At 41.7% G+C, this 17,634-nt stretch overlaps 1 protein-coding gene across 6 annotated transcripts in view; it reads right to left on the bottom strand.

The window, feature by feature from the left end:
- The window catches only part of COL12A1 (collagen type XII alpha 1 chain), a 130,719-nt gene extending 114,153 nt beyond the window's left edge, over positions 1-16,566 (bottom strand). For 2 of the 6 annotated variants that reach the window (XM_013992820.2, XM_013992819.2), the window contains exons 1-5: positions 16,091-16,544; positions 13,057-13,164; positions 5,132-5,248; positions 2,250-2,393; positions 1,757-1,819 (exon numbers count right to left, since the gene is read on the bottom strand). In XM_013992820.2, coding sequence (XP_013848274.2) covers positions 1,757-1,819; positions 2,250-2,393; positions 5,132-5,248; positions 13,057-13,129 — 397 coding nt within the window. In that variant the 5' untranslated portion in view covers positions 13,130-13,164; positions 16,091-16,544. Of the gene's footprint in view, positions 1-1,756; positions 1,820-2,249; positions 2,394-5,131; positions 5,249-13,056; positions 13,165-15,566; positions 15,715-16,090 lie in introns of those variants that run through there. The other 4 variants (XM_021092360.1, XM_021092374.1, XM_021092369.1 and 1 more) reach the window with 4 other exon arrangements.

Genomic DNA, 17,634 nt, shown 5'->3' with positions numbered 1-17,634 from the left:
AATGTAAATAAGGGATTTTCATTCTTGGTAGTCTGGAATCAATAAATAGAAAACAACTGCCATACCATTTAAGCACATGCAGTAGGACTGAAGAATAGAGCAAATCTTTTTTTTTTTTTTTAAGGGATACACCCACGACATATCAAGCTATAAGTCCAATCAGAGCTGTAGCTGCCAGCCTACACTACAGCCTCAGCAACACTGGATCCAAGCCGTGTCTGCGACCTATACCATGGCTCACAGCAACACCAGATCATTAACCCACTGAGCAAGGCCAGGGATCGAACCTGAATTTTCATGGATCCTAGTCGTATTCATTAACCTCTGAGCCACATTTTTTAACAGTCTCCTGCATTCTACAAGATAATTGTCTAGAGTTTGCATTTGGTTACTCTAGAGGGTTAATAGAATCTAACAGAAGTACAACAAGCCTTGAGTATAATGCAAAATAGCCACAATATCTTTTTGTCCTAATTATCAATGTATTTAAATTTGATCACTAAAACCTACTTTTGCTAGATAAAAAGAGTGGAAACATTTTAAATCAAAAGTAAACATATAGTTGATACCCTTAAATTACTAAAAATACAATAATTGGCTTTTGTAACCAAATATGTTTTTCCTTCTCTCTGTAGTCAGATGGGAAGGGGGAAACAGTTGGTTTTTATGAAAATCCTTATTGGTCAGGCAAAGCTGAGTGAATTTTCTGAAGACATTTTTGTCCCTGTGGTCAGTTGGTAGATAATAAGAGAAGTATTTGGCTAGGAAAAGGAGGAAAGGATCCTGGAAAAATTTGCAAGCCAATACAAGCCGCAGGGCTAAATAGTTTTTGCATACTGTTTAATGGGCCAATTTAAGTCTATCGAAAGTCAGAATTTGGAATAATGCTTTAATTTAGAATAAATATTGATGATTCAGAGAAAATATTTGCATTGTAATGGCATACTACAAACTTCATTTCAGATTAACAGACATCAGAAAGAATGATAAACACTGATCTAGAGAGCAAAATTCCAGATAAAGGGAACTCTGTGTTCACAATCTTTTGCTATTATCCTGGGTCATAAATCCAATTTACAAGGTGGAGAAATTAGAAGTCCAAGAGACCCCTCTAGCTCCATCCTAGTAGTTCAAAGTAGTATAAGACAGAGAGGGGCCAGAAACCACACAACTGGAGAATAAAATTGCTCTCATTTGATTACCAATGCATCAGCTTATCAGAGACATCTCACAGAGACTCTGGAAATGGTTAGAACTGCATCAATTAAGCCGATGTAAATGCCCTAGAAATGAGCATAACTTATACATGGACCTAGAAATATATTTCCATGCAACGGAATTGCTTCAAACACTATGAGGGCATCTCCCTCGTGGTTCAGCTTTGTGGATCCCTAAGCTATCATCTATTTCTACAGTTTGTCTTTGAGAAATGACTTAAGTCCAATGATGAGTTTGTTTTTCTCCTAGTGCCCAAATCCTGCAGAGATACTTGGACATGCACCAATTTAAAACACTCCAGTAAAAACGAATATTTAGTACAGAGTAAACAGGCGTTTCCATTGTGGTTCAGCGGATTACGAACCCAACCAGTATCCATGGGGATGCAGGTTCAATCCCTGGCCCCACTCAGTGCATTAAGGATCTGGTAGGAATTAATATAGGAATGAGATCAAACTACAGGTCTAATTGAAATATTTCTTTTACATTACATGTATAACTTCTTCAGTCAAGCAAAAACTTTAAGGGAAATGCTTACTTTGAATCTCTGTTTTTCCAGGTTTCTTCTCTCCTGGCTTCTTCTTTGAGTCACCTGTTTGAACTAAGTCAAAGCTTGATTATTACAAAAGAAATAAACCCATACAAATACCTCCTAAGAATAAAATCAATATGTTGTCTTTCACCATTGACTCTCATGTGGGTGATCCAGGGCCAGCCAGTCAGAGAATATAGCCAAAGAAACATTCCCTTGCAAATAAATTATTTTTAGTGAGATTTTAGATATATTTCAAAAAAGACATGAATATTCTTGCCTGGCAAAGTCTAATTTTTTAATAGTTTTCATTCATAACATTCCTACTGCTTCCAGAGACCAGAATTATAAATCAGGAGTGAATTATTCACATCCACTAGGATTATAGCAAGAATAGTTAATACTGATATGGATTAATGCTCCATAATAAGTTAAATTTGAAAGTTAGAAAAATCTTCCACAAATATAAGGTATAAAAATACTTTATATGTGTGCTTACTTGTTAGCTGGCCTATAACTGGTACACTTTCTTCCACTTCATCATATGAAGTGATTGTCACCACATATTCAACTTCAGGTATAAGCTCTGATAATAAGGTTTCAGTGGTACTAGCTGCAAGGGTAAATTCTTTAGTAGGCCCATCTGGAAGTAGAGAAAGGAAAATATCAATGCAAAAATAAAATTTTTTAACATATAACACACTATAATATAATTCCCAAAATCTGAAAATTAAAAATATAAAGTTTTTTCAGAATGCCAAAACATTATTTTTTCCTGTCTTCCAAAACCAAAGCTTTGAATTCTGGAAAGGCAACAGGTGGACAGGCATTGCCTTTACTTGTTACAATCATATTCAATGTGTCTGATGACTCAAGAAGTCCTTTACTTTACAGGTATGCCAGAATATAGGAGTTCCCGTAGTGGCACAGTGAAAACGAATCCAACTAGGAACCATGAGGTTTTGGGTTCAATCCCTAGCCTTGCTCAGTGAGTTAAGGATCCGGCGTTGCCATGAGCTGTGGTGTAAATCACAGATTCGGCTCAGATCTGGCATTGCTGTGGCTGTAGTGTACGCCAGCAGCTGTAGTTCTGATTTAGCTTCTAGCCTGGGAACTTCCATATGCCACGGGTATGGCCCTAAAAAGACAAAAAGACCAAAAAAAATCAAAAAATTAAAAAAATAAAGATATGCCAGAATACCAAACCAAAAAAAAAAAAATCTCTGTTTTTGAATATTAATGGCAGATAATAAAATGTCTTATAGATGAGATAGAAAGCAGAAGATAATTTAATTTTAAATCCTTCATTGGAGGAGAAAAAGAAGGCTGAAAATCAACTTAAAGACTCCAAGGCTAGAAGAAGGTAACTTAATTTTTTTTAATGATTCTTATTTTTTACACCGTAGCTGGTTTACAGTGTTCTATCAATTTTCTACTGTACAGCAAGGTGACCCAGTCACACACACATATATACATTCTTTTTCTCACACTACCATGCTCCATCATAAGTGACTAGATAAAGTTCCCAGTGCTATAAAGCAAGATCTCATTGCTTATCCATTCCAAAGGCAATAGTTTGCATCTATTAACCCCAAATTCCAACAACCCAATGGAAAAAATTGACCAAAAACCTGAATAGACATTTCTCCAAAGAAGATGTACAGATGGCAAACAAGCACATGAAAAAGTGCTCAACATCACTGATTATTAGAGAAATGCAAATCAAAACTACTATGAGGTACCACCTCATACCAGTTAGAATGGCCATCATTAATTAAATCATGAATTGGAGAAGAAAAAGAAGAGCTGAAAAATCAACTCAAAGACCACAAACCCCATGGGCTAGAATGAACATCCACTGGGAAACAGCATCCACTTTGACAGATGAAGTGCATCCTGGATACTCCAACGGGGACCATCCTCATGGGTTACCATGGTCCCCTGAGTTGACTAGGTATCAAATATTTCAAGTTACAATGTAGGGAGCGCTTGCTTATATGTGGATAACTATGTCCTTCCTGATAGATTATGTTAATTCTCAATTTAATCAGAAAACAGTTGTTTTAGGGATTAAGTGACCTGTAAAATTCTTAAATATATTAACTTTTCATCAAAACATAAGCAGTCACAAAAAGGTAACAAGTGGAACAGACCCTGACAAATGCTCCTGGTTTACGTGTGGAGGATTGCAGAACCAACCAGGGCCCCCATGGGGAAAACAAGACACCAGGGTTCTGTCAGGTTGGGTGGTCCCAGTGTCAAATTTTAGAGTACAGGAGTCAGTAATTTCCAACATCTGCAAACTGAGTGAACTCTTTTTCAATTGCTCTTCTGCTTTAGAATGAATTAAGCAGTTCACTGAAAATATATTTGGGAAGAAAACATTCAAAGAAGAAAACGTAAATTCTTGATTCCTGTTTAAGTTCTCAGGTCACACTGAAAAAAAGAAAATAGTTTCCTAGTCTCCTAATATATCAGCATTTAAAATCATTAGGTTTTTGTTTGGTTTGTTTGTTTGTTTGCCATGCCCACAGAATGTGGACATTCCCAGGCCATGGATAAAACCTGTAGCACCACAGTGACACAAGCCACTACAGTGACAACACCAGATCCTTAACCTACTGTGCCACAAGGAAACTCCTTAAATCATTGGTATTTTTAAAGTCCATAGTGTGTAAACTCAGCTCTGATGATAAGTCGTGTTGCCATCACCCATCTCTTCTGTCAGCCATTCAAGACTTCTTCCTACCACTTGGCCAGTATTGATGGAAATGGTTAGTTTCCTATTCAGTGTTAGAAATAAATGTTAATCAACAGAGACTGGTTCTCTACCCTTGGGCAAAATCATGATTACTAAATTAGACTCTTGAGAACAACCAAAACAAGTTTTTTTTTTTTAAAGACTCTTAGCCTTAGGATCTACAGAATCCACCTAGCCACAGTAAATTCTTCTCATGGCAGCCCACCGTTATCCCAGAGCAATGTTTCCTGAGCACTGAAGTAGGAAGGACACTGGGCAAGGCATAACAACTCACTTCATCACTTGTCACTTGAAACGTTGGATGGATGAAGTGATTCAAGAAGAAAGTCAAGAAGTGATCTTTCTATTTTATAAACTCAAAGATTACCAGCAATATTCTGATAGAGATCTATTTTAATAACAGTTTACCATAGCAAACAAGTTAATAAAGCCAATGCTATAAAAATACAACAGTGGGAACTAGTCTGGAGCTCTGGAGAAGTGACTCCACCAAATATCTCATGATGTTAGCTAAATCCCTCAGGTTTTCTAAATCTCAGCTTCCTCATAATGAAATGGAAGGAGGAGGAAAGATCACCTTTGATGTCTCCGTCCTAAAACCCCAACATCTCAAAGCTTACCCGTTGTAGGGTCCACTGTTATTCTGTAACCCACAATTGGATCAGCCGGTCTTGCCCATGACATATGAACAGTATTTTCATCTATAATTTTAAAATTCAAGTCTGAAGGTGGGTCAACTGCAAAAGAGAGAGTTGCTATCAGTTACTTTTCCAATGTCACAAAAGAGTCAATAGAATTAATAAAGAATTGTGTTGAGCAAAGCTTACTAAAATTGTCTTTGCATAAATTTGTTTCCAACAAATATAAAAGATATCTTGTTGGACAAGAATTAAATTAAAAGCTGACAAGATATGACACAACATCAGAGAGTATACATATTAAAGAAGACAGAACAAAACACTTTTGATTCTTGAGTTGCTCGGTCATCCAAGAATGGCCAGCAAAATCAAGCATAATAGAAACATGTTTGGATACAAGTACATACAGGTACAATGAAATCACATATAATAACCACATATGCAAACAATTCACATAACAATTAAGGAAATTTCAATACATGCTGAGTGCATTTTGAATAAGCATGCCAAATCACAACCTGCTTACAACCACAGAAGTTAAGTTAGAACACTGACATAATACTTTTTTTTCCTTAATGTGGAAAAGAATGATATTTTGGTTCATTCTCTGCATCATTGCCTTGTTATTCATTTTTGTTTGATAATTCTCAATCTATGGCAGAGATGAAAAATGTATTTTATTTTTATTTACTTTTTTTTCTTTTTAGGGCCATACCCATGGCATATGGAGGTTCCCAGGCTAGGAGTCGAATTGGAGCTGTAACCACTGGCCTACACCACAGCCACAGCAACGCCGTATCCTTAACCCACTGAGCGAGACCAGGGATAGAACCCACATCCTCATGGATACTAGTCGGGTTCGTTAACCACTGAGCCATTATGGGAACTCCGAAAAATGTATTTTAATAAAAAGGAGGGATCTGAGAAATTTAGCACTGTTATGTCTCACAAGGAAATATACATTTAAATGTATATTCATAGTCCTATTCAAAAATAGTAATAAATAGTAATAAGTGATATCAATAATTTCTAAGTATATTAAAAAGAGGTATTCAGATGTTTATATAAGTAATACTCTGCCTGTTTACACCAATTTGCTGTATGTTTGCCAGGTGTAAACCAACACTGTTATTTTCCTTTGCAGCAGGTATACTCCATACTAGAAGTGGCATTTTATTTTAAAATGCCAGTATGGTCCTTTACAAAACAATGGTTAATAATGAATAGACAACATCGATGTATATTTATGGACATTTATTTACAGAACTTAAAGAAACAGTGAAAGGATCAGCAATCTGAAGACATGACTGCGCAAAAATCTTGGAGAAGTCAATGACAGGAATAATTGAAAAGTACAGAAAGAAATAGTTTACATACCAAACTTACAGCAACATGCACATGTCAATGAAATGTTGACTTGTTTTTAGTTTCCCACAATGAACAAAAGCCTCCATGTACAATAGTCATTACACAAAGACGGTCCAGAAATATTTTATAATGATATTCCCTCTGCAATGTTCATGCCTCATCATGCAGCATTGTACTGACTCACTGTCAGTGCATGGTCAATGCATTAAAAACTATCACTCATGAAGCAGGTCAAAACAATAAGATGACTTTTCTGCCACACTCTTCTTAAAGTGTCTGAGATTCAAAGGATTCCTTGTGAGTCAGAATTTTTGCATCCGTTTTGAGAGATTACAATCTTCTAGGTTTCCCTAGAGGACAACTGAAATATAGGGGTAGCTTTGAGACACAAGTCATAGAATTTAACTGAGGTTAGGGATTTACATAATATTAATAGCACATTCTAATGGAAATAATACAAATGAAGCAAACATTTGCTTTCATAAACTGCTGCTTCCAACTGTAAGAGATGGCCTTTTATTTTTATTGGATACACTAGTAATGGAATGAATGTTATTTTCTTACTATCCATACACAGGCAGTGAGATTAGACTATTAATCTACATGCATAGTTTAATTATTCAACATTCCGCTGTCTGTAACCATACCGTGAGCTTTAGCTGTAGTCATCACTTAGTACAACAAGCATGCAACAGACGTTAACAGGACAATAGGTATTAAGAATATCATTATAAAATATTGTTCCAGTAGCAATGGCTCAGGACAAATTTAATGCAAAGGCAGACGCAACTGGCCTGAGCATGCTTTTGAAAAATCAGTACATGGAAAAACAGTACCACCAACCTTGCAAGGAAATTGACCTGAAGCGGCAGACACTACGTTAAAACTGCTGAAGGGCAGCAGCAGCCCAACTTGTTGATTTCCAAATGACCAGGATTCCAGAAAAACTGAAAAATTGACTGTTGGGAAAAGTCTTTAACATTTCAGAGGATTTTAAGGTGTTCATAGAAATTCACATGTGGTACGGAGGGATCAAAAGGAGGAAAGGATTGGAGTTCCCTTTGTGGCTCAGAGGTTAACAAACCCGACTAGTATCCATGAGGATGTGGGTTCGATCCCTGGCCTCACTTAACGGGATCTGGTTAAGGATACAGTGTTGCTGTGAGCTGCAGTGTAGGTCGCAGATGTAGCTCAGATCCTGCATTGCTATGGCTACAGTGCAGGCCAGCAACTGTAGCTCCAATTAGACCCCTAGCCTGGGAACTTCCATATGCCGAGGGTGCGGCCCTAAAAAGACAAAATACAGAAAAAAAAAGTAGGAAGGAAGGGTTGAACAGCATGTGTACAACAGAGAGCCCTCTCCACTTTTCTTCTTGCCACCTGTAAACCTCTTAGGTTTTACACTCTATCTACATACTTTGTTTCATGAAAAAAGATAGTAAATCGGGTGCCAGTGTGGACCCCTCTTAACTTGAATCAATTCAAAATGTGTTTTCATTCATTTTAAATATCTTTTCTTTTACATAAAAATATTTCACAACTTCCCTTGCATTGTTACAAGCAGCATCTACACAGATGCCAGAATATTTCCTTTTGTTTTTTTTTTTGTTTTTTTTGGTCTTTTCTTTTAGGGCTGCACCCATGGCATATGGAAGTTCCCAGGCTAGGGGTTGAATCGGAGCTACAGCTGCCAGCCTATACCAGAGCCACAGCAATGCCAGGTCCAAGCTGCATGAGTTACTACACCACAGCTTACAGCAACTCTGGATCCTTAACCCACTGAGCAAGGCCAAGGATCAAACCTGCATCCTTGTGGATACAGATTCATTTCCACTGAGCCACGAAGGGAACTCCAAAATATTTCTAATATGAATTATCCACACAGGGATCATAACTCCAAAGAGCTATAGTTGTGTAGTATTAGAATTTGAATCAAGATAAATAGAAGTAAAGTTACAAAATAAATAAGATAGAACTCTGATATATATCATAAAACTGAATACTGATATTGAAGAAACTAAAATTTTAAGTGTTTATAACTCTAGCAGTTTAAGGTCATTTTTATGAATAATGCTTTTTGTTATCAAAAAGCAGGGCTATGATAGCTGCATTCTGATGATAGCTTTGTTACATAAATTGGCAAGATTGAGGACTTTTTTAGAAATGATAATATCTCATATTTGTGAGTGCCTATTCTGTGACAGGTGGAGAGCTAGTCATTCTATATATTGTCTCTTTCTCTTCTCATAACCACCCAGCATAGTGGCTTTATTATGCCTGTTTAACAGATGGGCTGGTGGAATTAAGAAGGGTTAACACATTTTATAAGCAGCAAAACTTTGATCCCAAAATCTGACCCCAGGGCATACAGTTTTCTACCACACTGGTTTAAATGTCAAAAATACAGAATATTTGAGTGAGAGATTGACTTTAGAAACCAATATTGATATGTATTTGCCTACCTATATGTACCTAAATATTTCTCTACTCCATAAAAAATCTGTATTGTTGTCAGGTCAGCAATAAATATGTGCTATTCAGATATCTCCAATTCAGACACAGAATTTGGTACATGAACTTTACAGACTTCTTCAGTCAATTTTAAAACCAAAATGTCTATTTCGATACATAATTTTTTAAAGACAGTGTTTTTCAGTATGACACCGAAAAGGAAGATATGTCCAAGAGTTTACCAACTGTACAGAGATGAATGATGGATGGATGGATGGGAGGAGATTAGTCTAATAAGATTTGGTACGTGTATGTTTATGACATGTATTAAAGGAAAACTGAGAACATACTACTAAAATATCACCTCGATGAACTAGTATGACTTTTAGTCTAATCTTTGTGATAACACTGAGAAGGGTAACACCATAATGGGAGAGGCCTTAACAAGAGCACAAAGTGTGAGTTTACTATATTCAATAAGCATTAATGTATATTTTCCATCCAAAGCTAGTATAAAGTTAATGATCTTTGCCATGGTATATGCATTTCATTTGTGTTTATGAGATATCAGAAATAAGCTGCTCAAAAGTTACTCTTTCAGAGAAGTAATAAATGATTCTGTAGAGATTACAAAATGCATTCTTCCATTAGACTGACTGGGTTGGCCCATTTTCAAGCAGGAAAGCAGCATGGTGTAGGCAAACTCACATGAAACCAGAAGACCTGGGTCTTGTCTGTGCCTTGTCCCTCAGTAACTACTTTAGTTGACTGAGTTACTCAGCCTCTCTGGGCCTCAATTTCTCATATAGAAAATGAAAGAATTAGAACAAATGATCTCTAAGTTCTCCTCTAGTTTAATATTCCTGTTATAAATTAGACATAGGATTATATAAGTACACATGGGTTAGCCTCTTAACCTAGACATAGGATAATTAAAGCTTATGACCTTGACTCACCAATGGCTGAAAATATCCAATTGTTCATTATATATTATAAAGTACAAATCAGACTTAGCAAAATTGCAACTCTGTTTTTCAGAAAATACAAGCTCATCTCAAATTCTAGGTTAATTAGAGAGATGTCTAATTCTCAGGGATACTGGCCATTAACCTTCAATGCAAAGTGGTGAATTCTCTAAACTGCAATTGACATACTACACGATACAGGAACAAAAAATAATTCACACATCCTAGAGGTTACAGAGCACTGGCCAAGTTTTAAAGTTAATAAAGTTTAAGCTGTGGCTAAAAATTGCAAATGCTAACAATGAAAAAAAAATCATTTCACCCTTATTTCTATGGGATAAAAGGCTGAATCATGAAAAGTAAAGTTCCTTGTATAAGTAGACAGATGGAAGCAACATGACAAAGGCTGTACCCTTATTTTTTTTTCCTTTTTAGGCCACACCCATGGCCTATGTAAGTTCCCAGGCCAGGGATCAAATCCAAGCCAAATCTGTGACCTGTGCCACAGCTGTGGCAATGCCTGATCCTTAACCCACTGCGCTAGGCCAGGGACCGAACTGACAATGCCACAGAGAAGAGCCCTAGCATTAACCCACTCCAAAGGTGGTACCCTTATGAAAAAGGAGAAATGCAAAAAGTGAATGCCAAAACCTTTGAATTAAAGGTACTGCACTTTCAACATATAAAAAATTAAGTAGAAACTGGATGGAAAATAGTATGAATACAAGAGTACAAGTATTAGTCACAAAAGGGAAAGAAAAGTAGCTAGGGCCACTTTGGAACTAGGATCAGCATAACATAGCAAGAAACAAGGCTACAGGCTGAATTTCTGAAATTCCCCAACACAAACACTTTAAAGAAATTCTGTTTACAGCCCACTGTCCCCAGAAAGGCCTCGGCCATGAATTACTTTAGCTCTTCACAGGCTCCTGGGGCCACTTTGTTGGTAATTAAAACCCAAGCTGTCCCAGAGCCATGAGCCACACATGGTTATTGAGCACTTGAAATGAAGCCGGTGAAGATGAAATGTGCTGCAGGCATAAAATACATACCCAGTTTCAAAGACCAAGTAAAAAAATGCAAAAGATCTCATTAATAATTTGTATATTGATTACATGTTGAAATGGTAATATTGTGGATTATATTAGGTTAAGTGAAATATGTTGTAAAGATTAATTTCTCCTGCTTCCTTTTTTAATGTGACAACCAGAAAATTTTTAGTTACATATGTGGCTTTCATTTGTGGCTCAAAATATATTTCTATTTGACAGCACCTAACTGGGGAATAAGGCCTGCCTCCAAAGTAATAAATCTTATTGAAATAGCTTTATTAAATGCTGACCTAAGGGGATGAGAGATAAGAAAAGAAACAGCTTAAGAGAGCATAAAAAGAGCTGTACCATGTGGAAATAAATACAAATTTAAAAGACAAATTATGAGAAATATGGAAATAATCAGTAATGTAGATAGTATTCTTTTTAGCTGCACTTTGCTATCCAGCCATTATCCAATTCAGAACTGATTTTTTTTCCACTTACATCATTTCCAGTCTAATTCTTGTCCTAAGAACTCTCAACTCTTTCTGATTTTCAAATAACTATTTTCTTAATGAGCAATAAATAGGCCACTTTAGTGAATTATCTAAAAATATCTTCAGTGGGGCTTCCAGAAGTTCCTCAAATGAAATTCCTTCCTAACAACGCCATAGAAAAGAACATTAAAGGCAATCTCATCTGAGTATTACTTCACAAAGGCCACTCTTAAAAGCCTCTACAGTCACAAAATACTCATCAGCTAAGAGTCAGCAAACATGTTAGAAAAGTAAACATGCTGTACATCTTGAAGTGTCGCTCCCTTCCCTAGTCATAATTGTTTGTACCTGCAGTCTTGAACTAGAGAATCAAATGCAATGGAAAGTTTTTGAAAAGCTCCGTGTTGTCATGAAACAACTCTATTTTCCCACAACCTCTAAAAAAGCACACACTCCCTATCTCACCCCCATGCAGAAGTACTGCTTTTCTCCCTTAACTCCATCAGGCATATTTCTTTATTGAAAAAAAAATTTTTTTTAAGATGTCTTTTATGGTCTTACCCCATTTACCTTGCAGAACAATAAATCTAGTTTGTCAGGACTCCAGTGATAGGGAGGGAACACAGAAGCCCCTTTTGGGTTAATATATAGAAAGGGCTGGGTTAGCAAATATTGAGGAATGACGGTATCAAATGCATACAACAGAGAGAATAAAATAAGGCTAAAACCTAGCCAAAGTCCTTCGTTTTCTGGGGGGTGGAGCATACGGAGCCGTTTTGCAGGCCTTGACCCATCTCTGAGCCCCGGGCCAACTCTATACTCAGGTCTGCTGCTGAGAGAAGGGCCAGAGGAGGCTTGCCAGGCTCGCTAGCTTCCTAGGTTGAGAACCCTGGCCCAGAGCCAACCTGTCTGCGTGGGGTTGGGCCTGGACTTGGCCCAGCGAACCAGATAGAGCCAGCAGCGACCCCAAGCCTTAAGGGACACCCCGGGTCTCGGATCTCCGCTTGCCGCCCATCCCCGGGGAGGCTTGGCTGCTACCTAGTCTGCCCGCACCGTCTGCCTGGCGGATTGAACTTCCAACAAAACACACAGACGCGCAGAACCCGCGCTGTTGGAGTCTTTTATTTCGTGCTGTCCCGGAGGTCGCAGCCCAGAGCCAGGTGCTCCCCCGCCACGCGCAGGAGCGAGTGCGCCTGCGCTCCGGGGCTCATGGGTACCACTCCAGGGGTCGCTTGGCAGAGCTGGTGCAGCCGTCGCCCCCTCCTGGACGGCTGGTCCTCTCGGAAGCCGGCGGCGTCGGTGGCAGTGTGGACAGCACACCGCAGAGACAAGCGTAACAACACACAGCACTGTACGGAGTGGATTAAGCAGAATACGAAAGAGCGGGACCTGAGAGCTAGGAAATGAACAAACCTCAGGAGAAGGGGGTGTTTCTCCGGAAGGGAGAAACCCCGGGAGGAAATACGAAGTGCAAGGGAAACAGAGCAAGCAACAGAGGCGAGTAAGGTCTGATTTGGGTTTTGGGTTTTTTTTTTTTTCCCCCGTCTTTCTAGAATTCTCTCCTGGGCAAGGAGGAGAGAGAAGTCTCTTACCTTCTGCCTCAATGGAAGACAGGAGCAGGGCCGCGCCCAGGGCGGCGAGCGCTGGGGGAAGCCTGGTCCGCATGCTCGGCCTCGGGGCTCACAACCACATGAAGGGAACTGCAGGAGGAAGCAGTGACCGCATCAGAACCGGGTCTGGGCAGGCCTGGGACCAGGTTAGAACTGGAGGACCCGACTAGATCTGCCTTAATAACCAAAGGGGCCAGCCCAGCATATAATAGGCCTATTGTGGAGCAGTGGAAGTCAAGTTCATCTACAGAAATTTAGTTAGGGCACTAAGAGGGGGAGTTCAAGTTTAAAGAGAGACCTGTTTTCCTGGAGGCTGGTCCTGCTTAGCATCCCAGCTGAAGGCCTCACCAGCCCCCAGGTGACTTCATCCTGCCCGGAGATGGCTAATTCAGAGGTCATTTTATTCCGGGCTCAACTCAATGTCTCTTCCAGCTGGGGTTTTTATTTGGCCAGCCGATTTTTCCTAGCTGCTGAACTCTTTAGGTAACTGTACTTTCGTGGTCTCCGGGTAATTTGGAAAAGTATAATAAACCTCTCTTACTCTCTTTTTTCCTCATTTTGTTCTGCCTACAAATATGCAGTTCTTGAAGGTCTAAAACGAAGTATACAGAAATATGCAGGGCCCAAGCAAAATTTTACTCTCCTACTAGCTGTATAGCCTTCACATCTGATAAATCTTTTATTCAAGATGAGGAAAAAACATAATACATAATAAAAAGGGACAAGCAAGAGAAGAGACAAAATATTTTGTTTTCCCAACACTTTTTTTTTTTAAATTCTCAGTAATTTTTCTTTTAACTGTTCATTTTTTTCCAGAAGGTTACAGGTTTATATGCTCCAGAGGAGAATATATTCTACTCTCATTTTTATTGATTCTGTAACTAGGTTATTAATTCCTTAAAGACAAAAAGTCTTATTCATCTTTTGTGGCTCCCAGAACACAGTAGGTGCCTAATCAGTGCCGTGTCCGTAGTAGGGAATCTTCTAAAATATTCTAAGGTCCAATTCAGAGACAAAAGCTACTAGCAATGAACTTATAAGTAGGAAGCTGCCAGAGTCAAAAAAAAAAAAAAAAAAGAGTTGACTCTGAGGTATAGAAATTATCAGATGGCAACAAACTGGTCCTGTGAAAAACGAAGTCATGCTTAGGAATACAAAAATGAGCCAAAGGTCGAGCCCTCTTTGAGAAAAGAAACTGACAAGCTCCAACCATGGTTTTCCAAATTATTGGCACAGCATATCAGGGCAGCTTTCCTGGGCCTGAGTGTAAATTGCATTTTAAATGTCCGATGAACAGCCGTGCCAAATTGCCCGGAGCTCCTTTTTATGAAGCCAAGATTAAAATTTTGTCGCTGCTCTGGGGATCCAAGGGCTCTAGCAATTTCTTTCTTCCTAATTAGCAACTGTTTGACATTCTAACCCTTCCTTTTCTACATCAGTGAAAAGCAAGAGGTGAGACTGGCCCATTGTTCCCGTCGTCTGGCCTTAACTTTGCGATAATCATTTCCAACTTAGTTGGCAGTCGTGCTCATGAAAAGTTAAAGGCTGACAGTCGACCCACCGAAAAGCTGTGTGCAGATTTTTTTTTTTAACCGCTGTATTCTCTACAAAAACCGGAGTCGTGGAAGGGCTAGTGTCTGGGTCTAGAGCGCCACCTATCGGCTTCCTGACGCAGCGGCACAATGAATCGTTTCTCTACCGGGTTCTGAACGCAATTAGTTCAGCCAGCCAGCCAGGCATTCAGTCCATAAGCTTTTAAAACGAGGCAAGCGGGGGGAAGCTTTCTCTCCGTTTAGCCAAAACATTTGTCTGAATGTTTAGCAACACTTCATTGCGCATTCTCAGACGTGAAGTTTAAAGCTGCCGTCCCTACATAGCAGCGAGGATTCCCTCAGTTCACCCTCATGAATGAAAATGAGTCTGTTGCGGGGGAGCGGGGGTAGGCTTAAGGAACTGATCGCCTTCGGCCGACTCTTCCCCTCCCCCACCCCGCTGGATGAGGCCGAGTCCTTTCACTCCCGCGTAGAGTTAAAGGAAATTACATCCCCACCCCCACCCCGCAGGGGTCCTTCCAGATCTCCTGCGCTACCCACAGCGACCTCGACAACAGTTACCCCAGGGCGACTTTAGCCCTCATTTCCTTTCTTGTCCTCCCCAGCGCTGTAGGTCTTTAGAAGGCCACAGAGTCCAGGTTGATGTGGCGGAAGGGGGGTCCCGGATAATCCCAAAAAGGTCACCTGCCGCCTCTGCGGGTGTCTGATTCCGGCCTCTGCCGGCATGCCTCTTCTGCTCCCTGGCTACGGGTGCCCGCTCGGTAAATAAGCCCAGAGCCCACACTTTCCCATCCCTACACTCTCTAGGATATGGGATGGAGGTTCCAGGACCCTGAGTAGGGCCTCCACCAATGCACTCCCGAATAGATCGGGAGGGGAAGCTGTCTCCAGAAGCTGGGTAAAGCTGGACAAAGCCGAGTCCTCGAGATCTGAACTCACCCAACATCTCTGATGCTTTGAAAAGCAGAGGAAGAAGCCAGGACCCTCGCCCAGGAATCTGTCTCGAGATGCCACATACATCCGCGCAGCCTTGAGGAGCGGCGGAGCACTCAGCCTGCTCTCCAAAGAATTCCGAACCCTGTGTCACTGAAATACCTTCCCTGCGCGCAGGCTGGACCACGGCAATCTCGAGGCCATGAGGGAAGCCGGTCACACAACCCCGCGCAAACTTTATCAAGTTCAATGAAGCATCTCTAGCCGAAATCCCTCTACACTGGAACATGGAACATTTATGCACGCACAGCCACCCTGCGCTCTTAAGAAAACCTGTATTCTTCCTACCTAAAAGATATAAATGAATCGCAAAATCTCAGTATATCCGGCACATCTTCACTCTCAAAAGTCCCAAAGGCCCCCGCTCGGGATCCTTCATGGATTAGAGCAGAGCAAGGACCAGGCTCGAAGCAAGTCGCCCTAGTTATCTTTGGAAGGGCTGGGGTGAGGGGGCTAGAAGCCAGACCGACCTGAGGCGGTGGTGACCTAGGCAGCAGCGGCTACAGCGGTTTCCCGGCGTCGTAGAAGTTGGCGCTCGGTGTGACCTCCGCCCGCCCAGCAATTGGTGCTGCTCTCCAGGCGCACCTGGCGGCTGCCGGGAGGTGGCAGCGGCAGAGCCACCGGGGAGGAGGAGGCGAATGAGGATCCCAGTCCGAGCGGCAGGCGCGGCAGGACAGGCGGAGACGGCCCGGACCGCAGCTGCCGGCGAGCGGACGCGTCTGGGAAGGCTCGCCTTCGTCGAGTGGGAAGAGGCTCCGCGACGCGGGCTACTTAATAGAGGGCTGTTCCCAACTCTCAGTTTACTCGGTTACGAAACGCCTGAGAAGGTGGACGGCTGCCACGGGGTGATGTATGCTCCTCCGGCGGTGAAGGAGGTCTACTTTAGGGAACGTGTGCATACTTCGAACATTCCTTCTGCGTGAGGTGGCGATCGCCGTAGTAGCTGTGCCCCGCCAGGGAGGGGGGGAGGGGGCCGAAAAGGGGGAGGAGGAAGCGGGGAGGGGGATAGCCGCAGACGGGTTCTCTGCCAAGGGAAGCCACTCACTCCTCCGCTTGGGGCGGGCTGGGGAGGTCGGGTTTCCCTATCTGTGCGGATTTTCCTTAATAGATTTATTTTTGTAATTTAAGGACAATGGGAGGGACGTAGGCGACTCTCATTTTCAAAACTGCAAGAATGTGACCGACCCCACCCCATCCTAACCCGATCCCCCATCATCACCACCTACACCTTCCTCCCCCTCCGTCCTGGGTGCACTTAAAACCGATTTACAGGGTTTCCATTAACTAACTGTCTGCGCACGCGGCGCGCCTTCTGTCTTTTTCAGTCTCCGGCGATTGGAAACCCGGACGGCCGCCTGCGCGGGACTCAGCTAGGGGATGGCTTTCCCATTACTGTTTCTCCCCTTGGGGCTTCGGGAAGGAACTGGGAGGCTTCATTTGAGCCGAGGGAAGAGAGCAAGGAAGGGTAGGAAACCTAGGGATCCTCAGAACTTGAAGCCTCTCAAAAACAAGTTCCGGCCACCCTAGAAATTTCTCCCTAGGGCTGGAACAAACCCGGTTCCAAATAGAGGCTTCAGACAGAAAGCTTAGCGCTTAACCACCCCTGCCCCACGGTCAAGCCGACAGAGGGGGAAAAAGTTTTCCCCCACCCCAACTGCTGGGAGCTGTAGGTTAAAGGTGCGGCGGATGTCCTGCCTGCACCGTCTCCAGGTTTTGCCGCCCCTTCCCCGCTCTGCTCCACCCCTTGGCCCCCAGCGGGGAGCCTGGCACCTAGAGCTGCTAGGCGCACGAGAGGAAGCGCGGGTTTCTTATACTGTGGCATCAGAAAAGGACTTCAGGAAAGGTTCTGATTACAACCTTCTGTTGCTCTTGGAGCCAACCCTGCGCCTTTGGGCTTCTCAAAGCCCAGGCGTTACTCCTGCAAGTTTAAGCTTCCGGGAGTGGAGGAGGGGGCGCAGAAGAGAACGCGGGAGGGGCATTCCTGGAATTAACCGCCCAAAATAGAAGTGGTGTA

Source organism: Sus scrofa, chromosome 1 (genome assembly GCF_000003025.6).
Source record: "Sus scrofa isolate TJ Tabasco breed Duroc chromosome 1, Sscrofa11.1, whole genome shotgun sequence".
Classification (NCBI taxonomy): domain Eukaryota; kingdom Metazoa; phylum Chordata; class Mammalia; order Artiodactyla; family Suidae; genus Sus; species Sus scrofa.
The sequence above is the reverse complement of the archived record's forward strand: the minus strand, read 5'-3'. Positions and strand labels throughout refer to the sequence as shown.